Source organism: Panthera tigris, chromosome B1 (genome assembly GCF_018350195.1).
Source record: "Panthera tigris isolate Pti1 chromosome B1, P.tigris_Pti1_mat1.1, whole genome shotgun sequence".
Lineage (NCBI taxonomy): Eukaryota > Metazoa > Chordata > Mammalia > Carnivora > Felidae > Panthera > Panthera tigris.
Window position 1 is genome coordinate 70,635,903 of NC_056663.1, and position 22,668 is coordinate 70,658,570.

The 22,668-nt window shown below is 37.1% G+C and overlaps 1 protein-coding gene across 3 annotated transcripts in view; it reads left to right on the top strand.

Moving 5' to 3' along the window:
• PDGFC (platelet derived growth factor C) overlaps positions 1 to 22,668 on the top strand; it is a 205,147-nt gene that overhangs the window by 144,656 nt on the left and 37,823 nt on the right. For all 3 annotated transcript variants that reach the window (XM_007084205.3, XM_015538418.2, XM_007084204.3), the window contains exon 3: positions 4,531 to 4,711. In XM_007084205.3, the coding sequence (XP_007084267.1) occupies positions 4,531 to 4,711 (181 nt within the window). The remainder of the gene's footprint in view (positions 1 to 4,530; positions 4,712 to 22,668) is intronic.

Consider the following 22,668-nt stretch of genomic DNA (forward strand, 5'->3'; position numbering starts at 1 on the left):
AAATGTGTGCACCACATTTACGTGGTGAGCATGTATGAGCATGTAAGAATTAATTGCCAGCTGTCTAACTGCAAATCCAGAAATTGTTATAAAGATTATAAAGATTGATTTTTTTTTTTAATGGCATCAAATTCAGTAGAAAATCTTCATGAAGAAAGTCATGATGTACTTCTCTTATTTCCAGGACAGGGATTTTTGTTTCAGGATCTAAGATAAAGCCAAGTTTAATTTTAATCGTTCCTTAATAAGTTCTTAACATGTATAATCCAGATATTTCTGTGTGGTTAAAAACCCCTTTTAAATACTTCTACAGAACTTACAAATCACATCAATACGTACTAGTGTTTATTTTCAAACAATAAGAAGAAAAGTGTGTAATAGTAATAGTTAACGTGAATTGTTTCAGTTTTCTTGCATATGATCTTTTCTCATACAATGCTTCTATTAGATAATTTTGAAAATGGACTGAAGTACATTTTTGACAGTTTCTGTTCTGCCCAACCAGTTTATTGAAATGACTTCGTAATTGCCAAACCCAAGGGATACTTTTTGGTTTTTAGCGTCTTTGAGCTTTCTTTGGCATTGGTACCGTCAGCACTGTGGATCTCTTCTGTTTCTGGTGGATATTTCTCTTCCCTCTTTGCTCAGTTCTGTGGCATCCCTCATAGTGGCTTTCCCCAAGTTCCCCTGACTGTTCCTTTTCAGGATGTGTTTGTTACAGGATCTCTTCTTTCTACCCACACTTGTAATGTTATCATTTCCTGGCATTCCTCAGAGAAGTGGTGATTCTATTCCCTGCCAGTGTTACTCCCTCACTGAAATCTTCGTGGCTGTGCCTCTTAGGCCCACATGGGCAAATAATGTGAACGAATGATGATCTGGGCATTTAAACAACAACAACAAAAACAACAACAAAGAAAGTAGATGGGGATCTTTTTTTTTTTTTTTTAATGTTTATTTAATTTTGAGAGAGACAGAGACAGAATGTGAGTGGGTTAGGGGCAGAGAGAGAGGGAGACACAGAATCCGAAGCAGGCTCCAGGCTCTGAGCTGTCAGCACAGAGCCCGATGTGGGGCTTGAACTCACGAACCATGAGATCATGACCTGAGCCGAAGTCAGACGCTCAACCCACTGAGCCATCCAGGCGCCCCTGAAAGTAGATGGGGATCTTTAAAGACAGAAAGAACATGTCTTTCCACTTGGTCCCAGTCTCAGTTGCAGTGAACGCATGAAGGCCTGGTGTTCATTCCTTCATCCGCCAAATACTGATACAGTATGTACTATGTTCCTGACACACAGGCGTTAGGGATAAGGCAGGAAATTAAAGACACCTCCTCTTCTGGAGCCGACACCAGTTCCAGAGATCTGAACTTCATGGACTCATCCTAGGGCTAATGATACTTAGTATTACCAGATCTTCAAATTTAATATGTAAAAAAGCCAGAAATCCAGATATTCTGTGCCATTCCACTCTTTAGAATCTTGACTTAAATTTGTAAAAAGAAACAGAGCCTACTAAAACTGCACTTCCCTGTTTGCTACATTATGCCTACAAAATATTCTACCCAAAGGCCTTCCCACCTACGCCTGTTCTTCCAGCTTGATCTTCATCTGCTTCTTTGTTCCCCACCTTCTATTCCCAGCCCACCGTGCTGGGCCCCTTCTTTCTTCTGTTGCATCTTACACATTGTCCTTCTCGCTACAATGCATTTCCATTTCCCCTCCTTTCACCCCCGCTCAGTCAGTACTCATTGACAGCCCAAATGTTCCTTTGCAAACTAACCCTAATCTCACTGTATAGAGTTACTCCTACTCTGCCAGTCTTCCACAGTTTTTCCTACGTACTCTCATTAGAGCACTTACCAAAGTGTTTTATGGGCCCTGAGCCCAAGGAAGCTATAGTTTCATCTTTGAATCCTAAGAATCTAGCAGAACACTTTGCACCAAGTGAGCACTTCATAAATGCTTACAGAATGATCGACCAGGTCTCAAATCTGGCTCTCTTCAAACTAGCAACGGTGGTAACCTACATTAGATAGGTTTAGGGGAAAACCTCCCAAGCAGAGAACAAACAGATACAAAAAAAAGCTTTGTTTCACATGTAAACTATCTTGATATAAAAATGATCCTTTCATATAAAATGGTAGTTATCAACTTTTATACCAAGGAGATCTGAAATAACTACGTAGGTCTGTTCTTTTCTAATTTTTTTTAATGTTTATTTATTTTTGAGAGAGAGAGAGAGAGAGAGAGTATGTGAGAGAGCAGGGGAAGTTCAGAGAGAGGGAGACACAGAATCCAAAGCAGGTTCCAGGCTCTGAGCTGTCAGCACAATGCCCCCGACGTGGTCCTTGAGCTCCAACGGCGAGATCATGACCTGAGCTGAAGTCGGACATTTAGCCAACTGAGCCACCCAGGCGCCCCTACTTAGGTCTGTTTTTTCCAAGTCCTCTAACCCCTAACCCCACCACTTTTCAGTCCCACCACACACATATATACCAAACTCCTAGAACAGTTCTACCGGTCGGTTCACACGTTTGTCATTGATGACCGAGACCTGTCGTGTGATGTAGCAAGTGTTCTCCCCTTTGTATTTGAGTTTTCTTATTTATTGCTTTCAGACTCCCACAGTTACATTAAAAGTTCATGTGGAGGAGGGGGTACGGGATGCAGGATGGAGATGAAGGACAGCTTTATTGAATGGCAGCTGTGAGCCAACAGTGTTTTAGGTACACACACGTCTCCTGTCCCAAAGTATCCCTGAGAGCTAAGTAGCATCATCCTCAATTTAAGACCAAGCAAAATGAGGCTGAAACAAGTCAAGTTACATGTCATAAGCGAGTTCTGGATACTTCTTCAGGATGAAGATTTATAAATAGAATTGGCCCATTGCATACTCTGTATATAATTTTCAATAATTTTTTCTTCTGTAAATTCAGTACTGCACAAAACATACTATTTTTGTTGTCTAGTATCTACTGAATTTATATTTTTGAAAATGCCTACCCGTGATTTTCAACCATGTCAGACCTACATTTTAAGAAATTTTTTGCAGTGTCCTCTTTAGTATTCTCGAAGGAAGTTCATAGAAGTGATCATCTATTTATATACACAATTGTTTGAAATATAAATATAATGGCATGTGTGCTATATAAAGCTAAAATAACAAAGTAAGTTTTGTGAAAATAATGGATTTAAAATCATAAATACATATGCACAAGTATGCGAGGAAAATGCAAGGAAGTAGATATTTGCATCTTTTAAGTAGATTCATTGTGAATATGACAGTTCTAGATATAGACGAATATGTATATGTTTAATTGGTTTAATTGCAGTACAGATTGTATAAGCAGTGTTTCTGTTCATGATATGTTTTTTCCAAAATAGTAATTCTTGCTAAGTTCCAAAACATAGAAACTTTCTTCAACTTATTTGATGGTTAAATTTCTGGAAAATTTGGTTTTACCTAAAACTGCAGAACATATTTGTGCTTACATGTGAGACAGCATTAGTTTCCAGACTCAGAGGAACTACATCAAAAATTTCACACATAAATGTCCGGTGAACTGTTTGAAAGGCATGGAGAACACGGGGCCAATACTCACTTCTGGGACTTTCCATTATTGAACATTGTTGGACTGTGCCTGCCACGTGTCACAGTGCCATCCCCACCCCTGGTCTCAGTATAAGCCAAAATGCCTCTGAAGATTTCTGGGATGTTTCTTAAGAGGCAACACTGCTCTGGATGAGTACCACTGATCTAAACCTTTCAAACCAAAATTAACATTTGTTGGAAAAATATTACGTATTCCTTATGTTTAGGATACTGTGTGCATTGCAGTGCAAATTAGAAGTATATAAAAACTGATTCCTTTCTTCAGGGATTTAACAGACTATGAAACTGGATCACTTGCATACATATAATGAATATTGAACATATGTGTTTATCAAAAAGAGAAAGATGACGGTGAACTGAGAACACCCAGAAAGGTCTCACAGAGGCAGACTGGTACAAAGTGAGATTTCAAGGGTGTGTATATAATGATGCGGCTGTAGAGAAGCTTGCCTCAGAGATGAGGAAAGGGAGCCAAGGAGTCTGACTAGGGTGAAAGCGTTACTGTCGGAAAGTAATGGGCGATGAGAATAGCACTTAAAATTGGAGTAAAACTATCATGTCCAAATGGAAATTACATTGAATAATTCATAAGTTGAATGTCAGATACGGTTGCTCCCTACAAAATATTTAAGCCTTGAGATAGCTATTTTTAGTGAATTTGGAGTTCATCACCAGCAGCACTTGAGGGCTTAGAATAGAAGAGTCATTTTGCCCACATTGAGAAAGCATTTTTGATTGTGCCTCTTCGTTGGAGTATTTGATTATATTGACCCAGTTAAATTTGGAATGGACTCCTGGCTCTGGTCCATAGATAGCTGCCTTGTATCCATGAACATGGAATTTGAATTGCTAAAATAACAACTCATGCTATGATCATGTTATGTTATGTCTCTTTTGCCTTTGTCTCTTGCAGGTATGATTTTGTAGAGGTTGAAGAACCTAGTGATGGAACTATATTAGGACGCTGGTGTGGTTCTGGTACAGTGCCAGGAAAACAGATTTCTAAAGGAAATCAAATCAGGATAAGATTTGTATCTGATGAATATTTTCCTTCTGAACCGGGGTTCTGCATCCACTACAACATTGTCATGCCAGTAAGTACCACTTACAGATCCCCTGATTTAATTGGGTCAGTTATTTGCTTACCTTAAAAAAAGAAGAAAAAAAAAAAAAAGGTGGGCCGGGGGGGCGGGGAGAATCAGGAAAAACAAAAAACAAAACCTTTTACCTACCTTGATTTTTTTATCCGTAAATGTCACTGTAGTTATCACAAATAACTTAAATTCCATCACTACAGATCATTAATCATTGGCCATGTTAAATACCTTTTCAGAGTAATGAAATAAAACATGTTTTTTTACAACTTTGAGGAGAAACCCCCTTACCCAACTCCCCTGCAACTCACCATTCATTGTTTGTGGGAAGTTGCATAAGTACATAGCATTTTCTCTTGGAAAAAAAAAATAGGAAAATCTGTGTATTTATTACTCTTCCCATTTTTTTAAATGTTTATTTATTTTTGAGACAGAGAGAGACAGAGCATGAACGGGGGAGGGTCAGACAGAGAGGGAGACACAGAATCTGAAGCAGGCTCCAGGCTCTGAGCTGTCAGCACAGAGCCCGACGCGGGGCTCGAACTCACGGACCGTGAGATCATGACCTGAGCGAAGTCGGACGCTTAACCGACTGAGCCACCCAGGCGCCCCTACTCTTCCCTTTTAGATAATCATCAAAGTTTGGACCATGTAAAGTCTTCCTGAATTTCAAGTTTGAGTCATATTAAGTAATAAAATACAATTTTATTTTCTAGCATTTTTGTAGAACTTTCTTATGTGATACTCTTTTGCATTTTGCTAAATGTTACTCTTTAAAGACATAAATGTTGAAGCTTACACGGGATTCTAACAGTTCTAATTTTCAAATTCACTTATATATTTGTTATGAATACATTGCAGACCTAGAAAGCCAGCACTGTTTGATATTAATACCATTTTAGCTAAATTCATGTCTGTAACTGCCCTAAAATTCCAATTTCTTCAGTGATGTTTTACTTTTTCTCCCCCATTAAGGTGGCATCTTTCCTCTTCTGGACCTGCCAAAAATTTATTTTTTATGTGTGTGGTTTATGAACATGTACACAACATTCTGTACATCATATTTTTCTTTTTATCGAGAGAAGTAAACTTACTAGCTCTTTCTAAAATCAGTGTTTTAGTAAAATATACTTTAAAAAGTAGTCATCTCTATTATCCTACTTATGCTAATATTTATCCTGCTTAAATAATACTTGTGGCTGTTCATGTTTCAAAAAAGAAGTTCTGAACTTTTCACTGGAACTTAAGACACCTATTTGGTCTTTAATTGTTACTGTAGTTTTAGTTATATCCTGGCGATTTGTATCCTTTACATATTATTTCAAACATTCATATCTATTTGTTGCACAACAGAAATATTAAACACCCTTTTACTATTTTTATCACATTACTTATAGTAATTCTGAAGTACTCTTACAAATATGATGATGTCACCTAGTAAACGTTTTAAATATAATCAATAATATCACCACTTAAAATAACATAAAAATTGATATCTTCAATACTTTTGACAGGAGATTTAACAAATCAGCAGTCACTCTGGGAACATAACATAATGTGGGTTACATGCATTAACATCTGTGTTCTTACTGGATATAAGAACAATGCTCATGGCAGGCTAACAGTTCATGAAGCCAATTAGAAAATATGGAATCAATATTAAACTTTATATGTTATATTCTTATTGTGATGTTAAGTAGAACTTTCTTTTTTCGGTTGCCCAAATTCAAGTCTGTGGAACATTAAGGATTTGATTAAATTAATAAATTTAAATATTATTGTAGATATAGCTAAAAGAAACCATGAATTCAAACTGAAGTTTGAAAAGGATCTTTTATTCATTTAGTAACAGTAGAATAATTTATTGTGTAAAATCAACATTAAGGGAGATAGCTCTAAACTATATGTCATAAATAAATTGTGAATCTTGATCAGTTACCTTATATAGATTGTTTAAGATATCCACGCCTCTGTTCCACGATGAAATACTTTTTGCCAGTAGAGGGTCTCTACCATTTTTAGTTAATTTCCAAAACGTCTCTTACTTTAATAATTTAGTGTTTTTCTTTAAATTTATTAAAATTGAAGACTTTTATCTAGAAATGAGGAATGTTAATAGTAGACAAGAATGAGCATTTTCAAAAACCACTATTGATATTGTGATGATTTGTTTGAATAAAGCCGCTAAGAATCTGTTTAACACACTTTCACAGCATCTTACTTTAGAGAATTTATGAAGTTAAAATTTTTTAAGTCTGCGATGGCAGAGGGAGATAGGACTATACTTCCACAAAGTTGTACAGTCCACATCTTCAGAGTGTGTAGCATATGTAGTGTTCTTAAATATATAAAGAGGAAACAATTAAGTTTCACTCAAAAACGTAATGATGGGTGTGATAACACAGCAAAGGTTTTATTTATTCCCAATCTGTGACAAAATAAAACTTGAAACTGTGGTGCACCTGGGTGGCTCAGTCGGTTAAGCGTCTGACTTCGGCCCAGGTCATGATCTTGCAGCCCGTGAGTTCGAGCCCCGCGTCAGGCTGTGTGCTGACAGCTCGGAGCCTGGAGCCTGCTTCGGATTCTGTGTCTCCCTCTCTTTCTCTCCGCCTCTCCCCAGCTCATGTTCACACTCTGTCTCTGTCAAAAATAAATAAACTTTAAAAAAATTTAAAAAAAAACTTGAAACTGAGAAGATACTTATATTTTAAATAAACTCTATTCTTCCCATTATATTACTTTAAATATGTATAACTAACAATCATCCTGCTACAGAATAAGACATGAAAGCTAAAATATATATATGCCAACATCAAGGGTTGTATTTTTCTAATTTTATGACTGCATGGGTTAGCTAGTTGTATAACTCACAGAGTTGTGTGGATTAAATAAAATACGTAAAGATAAAAACACAGGAAATTTATAGTGTTGTGCTCAGTTCTGGGGCACATTAGAGGTTCTTAATAAATACTTGAATGCTGAGTTGATGATACCATTCACTCACTCCAGCTTAACTAACAGAAGATTCACTGACAGCTGTATTTTTATCTGTGAGAGTATATCCTGTTCATGAGCCTTGAAATGAGATAAAGCCTCATAGGGTCTGTAGTAATTACCATCCATCCTCTTGACTCAGAAGGGCCCCGCCACCTGAATTTGACCTACTATTGGAGATTTACTGTGATTAAGATCAGAAACTGCATCTGAGAGACTTTAGATGAAAGATGTATCACCGGGTGCATCATTGAAATTAAATTCAGTGCATTTTTAAATAGTTATTGAAGTTGTTTGATAAGCTGTAAATATGGGAATTGACATTCTCCTGACATCCCTTGAGCCATGTTTTGCATGGCACCGAAGTTGACCTGTGCTGGGCTGCAGAACATGGAAATATGTAGAAACATACATAGGACATCTTCTATTAATTTGTCTTATGCTCAGGAAACCAGCAGCCATTGGATTGCAAGAAACAAGAGAATTTGATGTCATGGTCCTTGTTGCCTAATAAATATGACTTGGTGATTTTGATTTTGCCAGATTGTTCAGTTCTGTTGAGTTTAAATCTATTTTGGCTATTTATCTACCATTTCGTAGAAGCCTTTCTCTTGGTTCCTTGTATGCCTCTTCCCCAACACAGCCACACTCCTGTTCTCAATAACTGCCTGCAGAAGGATGAGATTTGGTTAGTGAAAAGTTGACAAGTGATTTTGCTGTTAAGCCTTCCAGAATGTTTTGAATTATCATTGTGTGTTGCTAAATGACATCCTTCCCTCCATGCCCCTCCTCCCCACAATATTATTACTAGCCTGGAAAGATCCATCAGTCTTATCTGTGTATCAATGAATGAAAGCCTAAGGGAAGAAAGTTTGCCTTTTTAAGAACAGACTTAAAAGTTCTTGTGGCATTTGCTCAAGGGCACATGCCCCTCCAACCCCTGGATCATCTCTAATACTTTTTTTTTCTTTTTTGTCAAGGATGTACTTCATAATTAGCACACCCAGCTCCTCAAAGGCATTGGTCTCATTGACTGCAAACCCACCCTTGCAAAATAGGACCTTGGGGACCACTGGCCACAATGGTCTCCTTTAATTTTCTAATGATAAAAATGATAGGAACCATAGGTCCTTAGTGGACTATTAGATTCCCGAACTGAGGTTTGCTACTGAGTGCCTAGCACACCCTGAAGCACCTGCTCACTAGTATCTCATGGTAGTTCAGCCAGTTCCCCTGGGAGTTGTCTAAACCCCCCTGGAGCTGTACTGACTTCTCATTTAGTATGTGTTACCTCTGTTAATGTTGTATAATAGTGCTGTTTTGACAGCTAGAGCACTGAAGAATCACACTAATGACACCAGGTATTCTCCTGGTCCTGATATATTAGAACTAGTTTCTCTCTCTCTCTCTCTCTCCCTCCCTCCCTCCCTCCCTCCCTCCCTCCCTCCCTCCCTCTCTCTTTCTCTGTCTCTCTCTCTCTCTCTTTCTGGTGGGAGTGGAACATCCCAAGTAGTTCAAGAAATTGGTGCCTACTTATGACATTATAACCATTAATGTGTATAATCATACTCATCAGCTTTTTTATAATTAGCTTAACATTTTGCATCTGTTCACACACGAACAAAAACTTTGAGTTTAATCAGTTCTTTTTTTTTTCTGGGACAATTATGGAGAAAGTTTATTTTAATATTCTTTATAGTCTACAAGTAAGGGAGACCATTCTGCAGCCTTCTTTTGGAGCATGAATGGATACGTTTGATTCTAACTGACCTTTAAGTCTGGTTGATTCTATACCAACTTTAGATAGTATGTAGCTCAGCAGTAGAATTCTAATACATTAGTTAAAATTTTCAGAAACAGTGTTGCCGTACATGTTGCCATTAAAAACTATGTTCATAACCACATAAATTTACTACATAAATTTAAAATGTTAGCATTTCAGTGTTATTTTCAAGAATTATTTATGGAAATATATACCCCCTTATGCCCCATTAATAAGTAATGAAAAATAAATTCATGCATATTGATGCCAAACAATATACATTCAGCTTTTATGATTGTGCATAAGGAGTTAATAATGTCTTTGATTTTTTCCCCCCCTTCATGCTAAAAAAAAAAAAAAAAAAGGCCTGGTAGATTAGCAGTGAGAGATTGTTTGGGAAGAAATGAAGCAAAACTGAAATAAAACAGTGCAAGCTTGTTTCTGTTTGGAGGCCACACACATTGAGAGCCCAGCGCACATTTCGGATCTCTTACAAAGAAAAGAAAATTTCTTGTTTAATTTTGGAGTAATTTATAATAGATTATGTATGTTTTACTCTGTGTACTGTAGCATAAGCACCATTATTTAAAACTGTTAGCAAACCTACAAAGGCTGAAAAATAGCATCTTTTCTTCTAGCATCAAAAGATCTTATTAAAAGTTTATTTGTAAGAAAGTAAGCCTTAATATAAAAATATTGCATATTTTTATCAGTTACTTCAAAAACCCATACCTATTTTGAAATAAAATATACAAACCCAAATATGAATATTTTTAGTGGTTTCATTCTTTACATATAAAACTGTTTCTTTTGAGTATAATGTTGTTTGTTATATTTATATATCTGTTTTAAAACAGTTGTGAGATTTGAGGATTTTTTTTCTCTCTTTCCAAACCTGGCTAACATTTTGAAGGACGATTAAAATACTATTTATTGATTTCTTTTAAAACAGTGTTTTTGAATATTGTATTTTCCAGAATTTTTTAATTTAAGCTTCCTGATCAGAAGTAATAACATAATATTTTCAACAATTCATCTGCTCTCATTTTTTAATGTAATAAATGGATCAGTTTAGATTAAGAGAAATAGATGTTATAGCTACCGGGCTAATTGACTCCATATATTTTTATCTTCTTTCCTTTATTGCCTGAAAAGAGGAGTGTGGGGTGATGAATGAAGTGAAGACTCCTTTAACTCACAACAGTCTGTGAAACTCATCTTTTAAGTTGCTTCTAAAGTTTTTCTATTATTTATTTTCTGTTTTCTTTTTCCACTGATAAGTGACAGTTGTTTGGATATCACGTAGTTTTTATTCTTTTTAGTAAAGTTATACCCAGAGATGAAATAATACTAAAGAGTGGCACGCAAGTAATGTAGCTACTTTATAACCCCAACTATGGGTTTTCCTTAACAGTGATTTTTTAAATGACTTGTCCAGAGTTAAGTCAGTGCCTGGCCAGTGTGCACTATAGAAGGGTGTATGGTTTCTGTGGGGAAGGCTTAGAAGGACACTTGATGCCTGAGGTGCCATTAAGGAATGCATGACTGATTGCCAAAGTAGTTATTAATTATGCGGGATACGGAGAACAAAGCCGCTCAGTGAATATTGAAGTTGGAGGGAGAAAGGAGGAGGGGGATATTTTTTCCGTCCTTTCTGGCATGTGCCAGTAGGTTATTTCACTCTTAATATCATGTAAAGGAAAGTCTTAACTGAAGGCCAAATTTGCTTTTATGTTCAGGTTAAGAAAAATTCCAAGTAATTCTCAAATAAGGTATCAAGTTCATTTTCTTAGGTGGGGGTGGGGGGGGTGGGAGGTGGGGTAGGGGGGTGGGGGAACAGCATACCTGGAATAAAAATACATACAGCAATACCGTAACCCTTATCCCATAGGAAACAAATTCAGTATTAAAATGTCAAGATTTTAAAAAATCGTGAATTTTCATAGCAAGTTGCACTGCATGCCTATATTACTGTATTAAACTTATTTTAATGAGTGAAAAATTCAGGTTTTAAACCTTTAAAATAAATTTTTATTAACCTTAAGAGAGAATTAAGAGAAAATAATTGTTAGATTTTTTGTAGTATTTACAGAATAAAAGAAGTTATTTCAAATAATGTATTTCTATAGTATATAGTCTGAAACACTTTTTGAATGATTAGATTTTTATTAATATATACAGTGTAATTGTATATTTATGGAGGGAGTCTAGAGATGACAGTATTTTATTACATCAAAGAAATTATACAATTGCCACAAAGACTAAGCTTTTACTTGGCTAAGAGCTGTTTAATGTATTTTTCTACCAACTCCTACCCCATGGGCACAGTGCTCTCTTTCATGTGAAGATATGGTCTCTTCCATTTCTACTGATTCTTTTTTGTTCCAGTTAATTCCTAGCTATCTAAAAAAGAACTTCACAGATGGTATGATTTGTAGTTAGAAAGGAAAAGTCAGTTGGTGCCACTGCAGGGATGGTAAGAGGCAGAAAAACCACTTTAAGTTGATGTACAAGGGGTTATAAATATGAATTTAGGAAAGCTTGAAGTTTGATTGATTCATATTTTATATCTCAAGCCACAAATATTTAAAAGCTTAGACTTAATATGACCTTAAACCTGATGGAATGATTCTCTAGAAGTTGGTTGCAATTTAAAATGATAACATAAATACTTTTGTCTTCAATACCCCATCCATTCTCCTGTTACGTCTTCTGGCATGTATTGAAGAATATTTGACAAAATATTTCATTGTGAGAAATTTTAAAAAATTTATGGCATTGCCCTTGGTCTCTGAGAACTCACCTTGCTTTGAGGGAAAAGAAATGTATACACACAACACACATGCATGCACACACACACACACACACACACCTATATAAATATACTACATGAATAAGTATAATAGAAATGGTTTGGAAAGATTTGGAGAAGAGAGGCAATTGTTCAGAACAGACAGATATTATGACTCTTAAAGGAAAAAACAAACAAGCAATCAAACAAACAGAAACCCTGGAAATTACTTAGTATAGACTTGATGTCAAATATATTATTAAAAATTTCTAAGGGCGCCTGGGTGGCTCAGTCGGTTGAGCGTCCGACTTCAGCTCAGGTCATGATCTCACAGTTCATGAGTTCAAACCCCACGTTGGTCTCTGTGCTGACAGCTCAGAGCCTGGAGCCTGCTTCGGATTCTGTGTCTCCCTCTCTCTACCCCTCCCCTGCTCATGCTGTCTCTATCTCTCTCTGTCTCTCTGTCTCTCTCTCAAAAATAAATAAACATTAAAAAAATTAAAATGTCTAAAGAATTTATTAAAAATCATATTACCAAATATCAAAGATGATGATTCTCTTTATCTGGAGTGGTGCTCAGTTATCTGCATCTTCAAACATGCTTGGGGACTCTGATACAAGATGTTCTCAAATTGAGCTTGTGGGTGAGAAACCTCTCTCCACTATAACTGAGCAGATGCAGAGAGTTTTGCTACAAGATGTTGGGGAAATACTTTTCATATTCAAGCAAACATGAATATTTTTTGAACAGCTGAGAAATTCTGCATGAATATTTTATTGCTAACATACTCCTGTGTTCTCTATATTTCAAGATTACAAAAAAAGTGGAACTTTCTCATAGAATTAGAAATGGATAGATTTCAATTTAAAAATTTTTTTTTACGTTTATTTATTTTTGAGATCGAGAGAAACAGAGCACAAGTGGAGGAGGGGCAGAGAGAGAGAGAGAGTGAGGGAGACACAGAATCCAAGGCAGGCTCCAGGCTCTGAGCTGTCAGCACAGAGTCCCGTGCGGGGCTCAAACTCACAGACCATGAGATCATGACCTGAGCCGAAGTTGGACGCTTAACTGACTGAGCCACCCAGGTGCCCCAGGTTTCAATTTTTAATGCTTGCATTTGTTGTACTGACTTTTCTAAGCTATGTAGTGAGGCTTATCAGCTTTGTCAACTGTCAGTATCTCTTACCCATGTAACAAGAATCAATGACAATCTGCCTTCTCTAGTTCAGCACTGAGCTTGGCTGATAATTCACATATGGCGTAGATCCAGCACTGAGGCATGGTTCTAGACTAGATAGTCATTTATCCTGTGGTATAAAGCACTATTCTTAGTAAAATAAGGCAGTCCCAACCACGAAGAAATATTCTTTCAATCTCCTCAGACATTTTTTCACATGTAATTCCAATTTTTGTCCGAGTTACACTCGCAAATTTTTAAAAGGCAAATATTTCTCTTAGACTTGTTACAAAAAAGCAGGTGTCCCCAATTTCCTCTGTCCACACTACTTTCCTGTACTTTGGAGGCAAGTACTTCCACTTCGTTTAACTGATTCTTTTAGGATTGACCTCTATCCTAATGTAGTAACATGCTTCTGTTGCTACTTCTTGCTTCTTTGGTTTTAAAGAACTATCTATGATCTTCACTGACTTCCCTCTCTGGAATACGAGGCTTTCTTTCTTTCACCCTCCTGCATTTACCACACATGCAGAAGCATCCCGTCATCGGCTTCTCTAGTATATCCTGATTATATCAAGATCCAAATCCATTGTGTACATTATGGTGGCCATGTAATCATTTTTCACCGCTGAGCCATAAAGTGTACTGTGACTGCATTTCCTTTCCTGCCTTGTTTTATTTTGTTTTCCTTAGAGTTGTGTTAGTTTTTGGTTTGCTGCTTAGCTTTCTACGTATGTATCAGCTATTCATCCCCAAACTGTTCCTCAAATTGTGTGAATCTCCTCTCAAATTCATGTTCTCTAATAATTTCACTGACCAGAAGAAATCTCTGCTGAAACAATCCAGTCTACTTCAATTTAGATTGATTTCCCTCTAGACCTGCCACACAGCTGTCATCCTTGGGGTGCCACCCACCTCCACTCCCCCCATCATTATCTTGAGTATTTCCTTTGTCATTTTCTTGCTTTAGATCTCTTGTTTGCAGGATCTTTTGTCTTCTTCTCTCCTTTGCTTCCTGTTTGGGAAGAGAGTAAATGAATTTACTGTGAAAAAGGAGCATCAGAGATACAATTTTGTGGGCTTGAATAACTGAAAATTCCTTCACTTAACCGTCAACCCTAAATGAATACTTGGCTAAGTCTAGAATTTGAGTTGGCCACTTAAAAACTGACTGGACATTCTGTGTGTGTGTGTATAGGCTTGCTGACTGCAGTCTTCGCTGTATTGTGAGTTGGCCAGGTCAATTTCTTGAAAGCCCCCTGATTCCCCTAATCTCTTTTCTAAGGGTTATAATCCTGGCTGCCAGTTCTCTGAAATGAGAGCAGAGTGGATTAAGACTGAGAGCCTCGGCATTAAGTGTAAACACATTTACTCAACCACCGCCATAACCCTATATTCAGAATATCACAGCTCCCACTCTGCTTGGGTTCCCCAGTCCATCAATCCTCAGTGTTATTCTGTTCAGGGAAAAAAATTTGAACGAGTCAGTCTTCTGCCACAGTGGGAAGATAGATTTGGAGTGCCTGACAGCTTCATGAGTTTCAACCAGTCTTCCTGTTTTTAGCTCTCCTGTCCTTCCCACTTCTATCAGTACTGATGTCAGTACATCCCAGAGCTTTTTGGTTGCTCTTTCATGTAAGCCAGGTTGCTTCTTGATTGTCCCCTGTGGAATTTTGGTCCACCAATTGAATGATTGCACACCTACCTACTTTTCAGTTTCCAAAATTTTACCACCGTTGACTCCTTTCTTTGGCCTTGAAGAATTATGCATTTAAAAAATATCTTCAGAATCAATCATTTTAGGAGAGAACAGAGTTCAAGTCATCGTATTTGTCTTTATTCATATAGTGATGTCCTTATCAAACACTAAGTTTGCATTTGATCAACAAGATACTCAAATTCTGTTCAGTATTTTGAGGGCATGGTATGTGCCAGGTGCCACACTCTGTAATTGACCTTGAGGGACAACTCCATTATTTTTCCATGCCAGATGAAACATCCCTTATAGCAGTTGCTTTGCATCATGGTGCTAATATTACATTCCCTTTTTTAATGCTGGGGAGTCATAGGTAGGACTTGACGTTGATTAGCCACTTACCATATCCTGAACTGTGTTGTAATATTAGTATTATGTCCAGTAGTATCCAATAACAATCATGGTTCATTAATTTTATGGGTTACTTGTTACCAATTCACCATATGATCCATACCTTTTAGAAAATGCTATCCTCATAGTTTTCAAATATTTCTCCATTTGAGTAATGCTGTTGATGTATTTGAATGCCTTGAATGTTACAACTAGAGCTTTAAAAATTTTACTTCTCTCTTTAAGATGACATAATGGCTATTTATTTAATGTTATTTTGAAATCACATGAATCTTATTTTATATACAATATAAGCATCAATTCTTACTTCCTCTTAGAACAAAAGTAAAAGTTAAGTGCAATTAACGTTATATACTTCTGAAGAGGTTAATTTTTGAAAGTCAAGTATATTGTAAACATATATCTTTTTTAACGTTTATTTATATTTGAGACAGACAGAGACAGAGCATGAACGGGGGGAGGGGCAGAGAGAGAGGGAGACACAGAATCGGAAGCAGTCTCCAGGCTCTGAGCCATCAGCCCAGAGCCCGACGCGGGGCTCAAACTCACGGACCGCGAGATCGTGACCTGAGCTGAAGTTGGATGCTTAACCGACTGAACCACCCAGGTGCCCCTATTGTAGACATATTTTGGAAAGGAAGTGCTTAATGATATCAACTTGGAAATAGTTGAATTAGGCAGAAGAGAGTGATGAATATATATTGAAAGAAGTACTGGGTGGGGCGCCTGGGTGGCTCAGTCAGTTGAGCATCTGACTTCGGCTCAGGTCATGATCTCATGGTTCATGGGTTCAAGCCCCGGATGGGGCTCTGGGATGCTGACAGCTTAGAGCCTGGAGCCTACTTTGGATCCTGCATCTCCCTCTCTCTCTGCCCCTAACCCACTCGCATTCTGTCTCTGTCTCTCTCAAAAAAAAAAACAAAAAAAACAAAAAAACAAAAAAACATTAAAAAAAAATGAGATAGAAAGATAGAAATGGGCTTGATGGGTGCTTTTATATCATCTGATGCCCATAATGCAGTATTATCACCATTTGATAGATTAAAACTCAGAGAAGGTCACGTACTTAGAAGTGAGGATATTAAATAGGGCTTTCCTAATTCTGGGTAAAGCCAGACTGCCTCTGGACTACTTTGAGAAGATCACTGATGAAGGAAAAACAAATGTAAGATTTTCTCTCACCACCTTTGCTTTCTCATCTACTTCTTATTCTTCTATCCCATTTCTATTTTCATCTTTCCTTATTAAAACACTTAAGTATTAAGAAATAATACAATAGAAAATTGATTATGATGTCATGGATACTTTAGAAACTTTGAGAAGTTGGTGAACTGAGTGAGAATTTACCTACTTTTTTTTATATATAAATGAGAGTCGCGATGAATATTGAGGATTCAATTTTGCTTTCTCCACACAGTTACCTTTAAAATGCAAACAAGACTTCTAGCTCCTTTAAAAGTTACTTTTGAAGTAGGAGCACCTGGGTGACTCCGTTGGGTAAGCCTCCTACTCAGGGCAAGATCTCACAGCTCATGAATTCGAGCCCCAGGTCGGGCTCTGTGCTGACTGCTCAGAACCTGGAGCCTGCTTCGGATTCTGTGTCTCCCTCTCTCTCTGCCCGTCCCCTGCTCGTGCCCTGTTTCTCTCTCTCAAAAATAAATAAACGTTAAAAAAATTTTAAGGTATTTCTGAAGTAAAGACAGTTTCTTTTAAAGAAGGTAAAAATGCACATGGAGTCAATATTTCACTGATTATATTTCGCTTATCAGTCAAATTTCATCACCATTGAAAATTAACATAGTTACTTGCGAGTGCATTAGCAGTCTTTTCAGCTCCAAAGAATTTTTCAGAATTGTGTCATTAAGGAGACTTTCAAGGCTAAAATGTATACAAAAAAAAAAAAAAATAAGCTAAAACTGAGAAGCATAACAAGGAAAAGGAGATTTAACTGGAAGACTTCTATCAAGCACATCCTAAATGTAGCACTGTGGAGTACAAAAGACCCCTGGCATTTTTAGTCTTAAATGAGGCAGTCTGTGCACAGAGTCTGAAATATAATAGGCTTTTGATAATCTTTAAAATGAATGGAAAAGGAAACACAAATCTTAAGGACTGATATACAAGGGAATGACCTGTCACAGCTATTTTCAGGGCGACGCCTCTAGGCGAAGGCCCCACTGAACTAAGGGAGGAAATTCCGGAACCAGGATGTCTCTGTGTCAGTGCCCCCGGGCAAAGGTCTTGTATCTGCCTAGGTGTTTCCACTCTAGTTACGTCAAGTCCTCTTTTGTTTAAGTGTGAATAAAAGCTGCTATGAAAATACCTGCCTGGTACCTTTCCTGTGTTTCTCCACTGCAAGTAGTTATTCAGAAGAGGGATTAAGGCTGTCATCTGTTGCCTTAAAGGACTATATGAATTATCTTAAGTACTTCCAAAGCAGGTTTGCTAAAGAAAGCCAAGGTTTATGTTAGAAACTACCCCCCACCCCGCACCACCATTGCATGGATAATAGGAAAGGCATTGAAGTGGCAATTATCTAAGACTCCAAAATAAAATCTGAAGATAGGAGTTGGAAGTAGGTGTGGAGAGCTCCCGGTCAGCTCAGGTCGTGTCCACTCTGTCCTCTGAGATTGTGCCCTTAAATTTTATAGCACTGCTATAAAAAGGAAATGCCTTTTTCCAGTGGAATAACATTCTGATAGGGTGAAAAAAGAGAAAGAAAAAAAAAAAAAAAAAGCAAAACACTTTCCTGCCGGGTGTAAGTTAATGAAATAGCATTAAGTGTAATTAGTTGTTTTAGGAAAAGACATGTGAAAGACAGTGAATTGTTAGAGAGACAGAGAAACACTGCATGCCAAAACTTGACTCCCAATACCTGAGAGAGGCGGTATTAAAATACATGACACATCCTTTGGATCAGATTCTTTAGAAGTCATCTCAAACATTCTGACACAAATATCCCCCCCCCCTTTTTTTTTTTTTTGGAATATGATGAATGATGCTTTGTGGCACTCTAGTCCCATTACTGATAAAAACAATAAAAAGAACCGCCAGATCTACCCAGGCATACAGAATTTTGTTTTAAAGATGGGGATCCCTTTCAGACTGGGTCTTCTGCACGATCCTGCATTCTCTCTGAATTCATTGCTTACTGCTATTTAGTCATCTTTTGGAACTCAGAAAAGGCTTAATATTTGATGCCTAAATGTCAAGAGGGGTACGTTTGACTACATTTGTAAATGTAACAATACCGAATGGGAAGGTGTTCGTCGCTACTGCATATTTCAGGGGCTTTCCCAAATGCTGAGATCCTGCTTTTCATTTATCTTCAGTTTATGTTTTCTCTTCCAGTAGGATTTCTAATTACATAAAAGGGCTTCACTGTTTCCTGTGGCTTGCCACAGTCTTTATTTGGCATAAACGGCAGGGGATAATTCCATGTCACTGAGCAATTTTAGGATCTTAACTCTTTTAAAAGGACGTATAGGCTTTCAGCAAGATGCTGGACTTTCCGCTGTGGTGCCTTTGCATTTGGTTTTTACTCCTTTATGTTGCAAGGCTGTGGCAGGATGCAATTTAGCGTAAGTAAGGATTCAGTCATTTGACTTGGCGATACAGGTCATTTTGTATTTTAACTATAAGTTTGTATTAAGCCGGGGGAAAAAAAACTACCTAAATAAATAATAGTACACATCATTTCTTGAACATCTGCTACTGTATCGAGTTCCTGATGTATATCATTTCATTTATTCAGTATAATAACTCTGAGAAATGATTCCTCTTACCAAGAGGTATGTTCAGAGAAAGAATGCAATTTGCTTAAGGTCCAGAAGAAATCAATAGGAAAAATTGTAGTCTAATCACGAATTTCAACTACAGCGTATAATATCTCTTAATCAACTTTTGTTCAATAAGAACTTTTTTAGCCTTTTACTTTGAGATAATTATAAGTTGGTATTTATTTGTAAGAAAGATCATGTATATACCCTGCACCTCATTTTCCTCAATGGTAATAACAACTTGCATAACAAGATATAGTACAATATCACTACCTAGAAAATGACCTACAATCCACAAACTTCAAAATTAAATTTTTGAATAAATAAAAATATGTAACACCATAGGAGGTGTTCCATGAAAGTCTTTATGAAAAGACTTTCATAAATAAAAATTAGAAGAATATTTGGTGAGTACATATTTTTTTTAATGGCTTAATCAAAAATAATAAGAGAGAACACATTTTTGCATCACAAAATGGCTTCAGCGTGCCAATGTAGGTCAGGAGAGAAAGTTTTATTTTAAACTAGGTAATCTCATAATCTTCATCTAAAATTCTGTGTGGTGCAGAACCATTTTCGCAGCTTAGAATAGAACATCTATCATAGATTAAAGATTACAAAATCAAAAATAATACCACAAATCACTCTTCTTGATGTGGGATTCAAAGTAAATGTGTGAAACATAAATAGTCACTATAAATAAATCCATGAATAAGGCTTTGCTGCCTCTGAGACAGAGATTAATGAAGTTTTAGGATGCTAAGAGCTCAAGATATAATCTATAGCTTTAAACTGTTGTCAAGATTGAGAATTGATTGCTTAAAAAGCCCTTCATTTCTCCAGGTTAGATTGATGATTTTAGTGCTACTAAATCTCCTCTCATGCAAAATTTATATAATTTGGCTTCAACAGGTATGGTATGTGTGCGTGTTGGGGGAGGATTTACATAATTGCATAATATGTAAAAGTTAAGCTAGTTCAAAAGCGAAAGATAGTGATGTGTGTGATATTCTCAAGATATTTTTAAATTTTGGAATTCAATAAAAGCCAGCTCATGTACCCATGGAGGCTGATAACTGGCATATTGGCTGACTGGAATAGTTCAGATGGAGAATCATAAAAATGATACACATATTTTGTGAGCATTTAATTTTAATTTCCTTACTCTTCATTTAGGGCCAAGCCCTTTGTTTTAAGTAGGAATGTGCTGATTGGAGTTCTGTTGTATTTCTTCCACAAAGCTTAGCCATAATGTATTAATCATGACTTTCAGTTTGGGTTTCTTTAAGTGAAAACCAGAACTTGAAGATAACCATTCAAAGCAATCTAAGTGCAGAATTCCTTTAGGATTTTATGAGGTTCCGCCTCCTACATTTTACATTGGTCTCTCTCATACCTACTTGAACAGCAGTTGTTTTCATAGTAACTCATTTTTGTCCTTCCAAAGCATTCATTCATCATGAAGCAGCAACCCATATTTGATTGCGTTACATAGTATTTAAATAGGGATATTTACAAAACAGGTACTACTGATATAAAGGGCTTGGAGAACAAATACAACTGTCTCCTTGTAAGTGTAAAATTCAACTGGGGGAAGCAGAAAGGATGCTGGTGGTAATCAGTGAGCTATGGGCATCACCTATCAGCATGCTTGCCTGCATAGGAACCTTAGGGAAACCGGGGCAGTTAAGTAGCACTTGGTTAAAGTAACGACCATTCTCCTTTGTTCAGTTTCAGTATTGATACAGCCTGATAGTGTATCATTGTAATATTGTAAATAAACAAATACTGCATAAATATACAAATAATAAATATATAAATATGTAATAAATTTTAAAATATGTGTGGCCATATTTGGTGATGGGTCATTGTGCCTTGTTATGTATATCAGAATGCCTGATAACATGCCATGGTGCGGTGTAGACATTGAATGCATTTTTATCCACTTCTGTAATTCTTCCTGAGGAGATTTAGCTTCATTATTTTTCAAGCTGTAGGGAATAGCATGGCTACCTGGAAGTCACTTAAAGTTCGAAGGAGTGTTTTCAAGTAGTGAGATATTCTTTATATAGAACTTCAGATAAAGATGTATGGAGAAACATTTTTATCTTATTGAAAAAAAGCAACATGGCTTGCAGAAAGTATTAACCAAAGTAATGGAGGAGGAGGGTTCTCTTTTCTTCTTTCTCTTCCTCCTTCTTTCCTCCCTTCCTTCCTCCCTGCCTTCTTTCCTCCCTTCCTTCCTCCCTGCCTTCTTTCCTCCCTTCTTCCTTCCTTCCTTCCTTCCTTCCTTCCTTCCTTCCTTCCTTCCTTCCTTCTTTCCTTCCTTCCTTCCTTCCTTCCTTCCTTCCTTCCTTCCTTCCTTCCCTCTCTCTCCTCTCTCTGACTCCCTCTTTTCTTCTTTCCCAAAGACTCCCCTATCCTCAACTACTTCGTGACTTATGTTGTTTTCAAAGTTAATGTTGCAGAGTTTTGTCCATACTTAACCACCCTGTGCTTACATAGCAAAATACCATGCTTCTTTGTTTTGTTTTGTTTTGTTTTAATTTTTAAGTTGAATTGACTTCTCAGTTCAGATCAGGTATTCTACTTTCTAATCTATGGCATGTGCCTCTAATGTAGGGTATGCTCTGATTTGACCATCCCCTTACAGGAAGGACAAGGGGTGGTTGAATCCGAGCTATTCGTCTATGCTGCTTGTTTCCACAGCGTATGAGCCTCCCCGTGACTGTCAACAGATCAAGCTGAATGAATACGGTTTAAAGTGAGCGCTGGTTTATTTTCCTTACAAGCTACCGTGGTCCACATAAACACATAGTTAGGAATGCTTGGATACACAGTATTTTGCGATACGAATGATATCATCTATGCTAGCAATAGTGTTTACTCCTCTAAGTTCTTGGGCATTACTGAAGTATCCTTAGCGCCTTGGACTGACCTTGACCAAGATTCTTAACGGAGGCCTCACTGCAAAGGAGTTGTGTTATTGGGACCTTGAGTGCCACAGATCTGGCTTGAACTCTTACTCCTCCATTAATCTACCTTTATAACATTGGGAAAGTTTTCCTACCCACAGAATGTGAGTGACGAAAGTTTCTGCCTTATAGCATTGCTGTGAGGATTATTAGCTCAGTGTTTGGCATGCCATCAACAAGTATGTGTTACCTTTATTTGAAAGGTCAGATTTTCTGATTGCAAGCCACTGTCACCCTAAGCGGGTATTCTTTAAACTTTTAGGCCAAGACTCCACCATAAGAAAACATTTTAAAGTGTAATCATGCATGCATATGTGCAGACACACACACATTTTAAAATAGGATATGCAGGGATACGTATGTATTGTGAA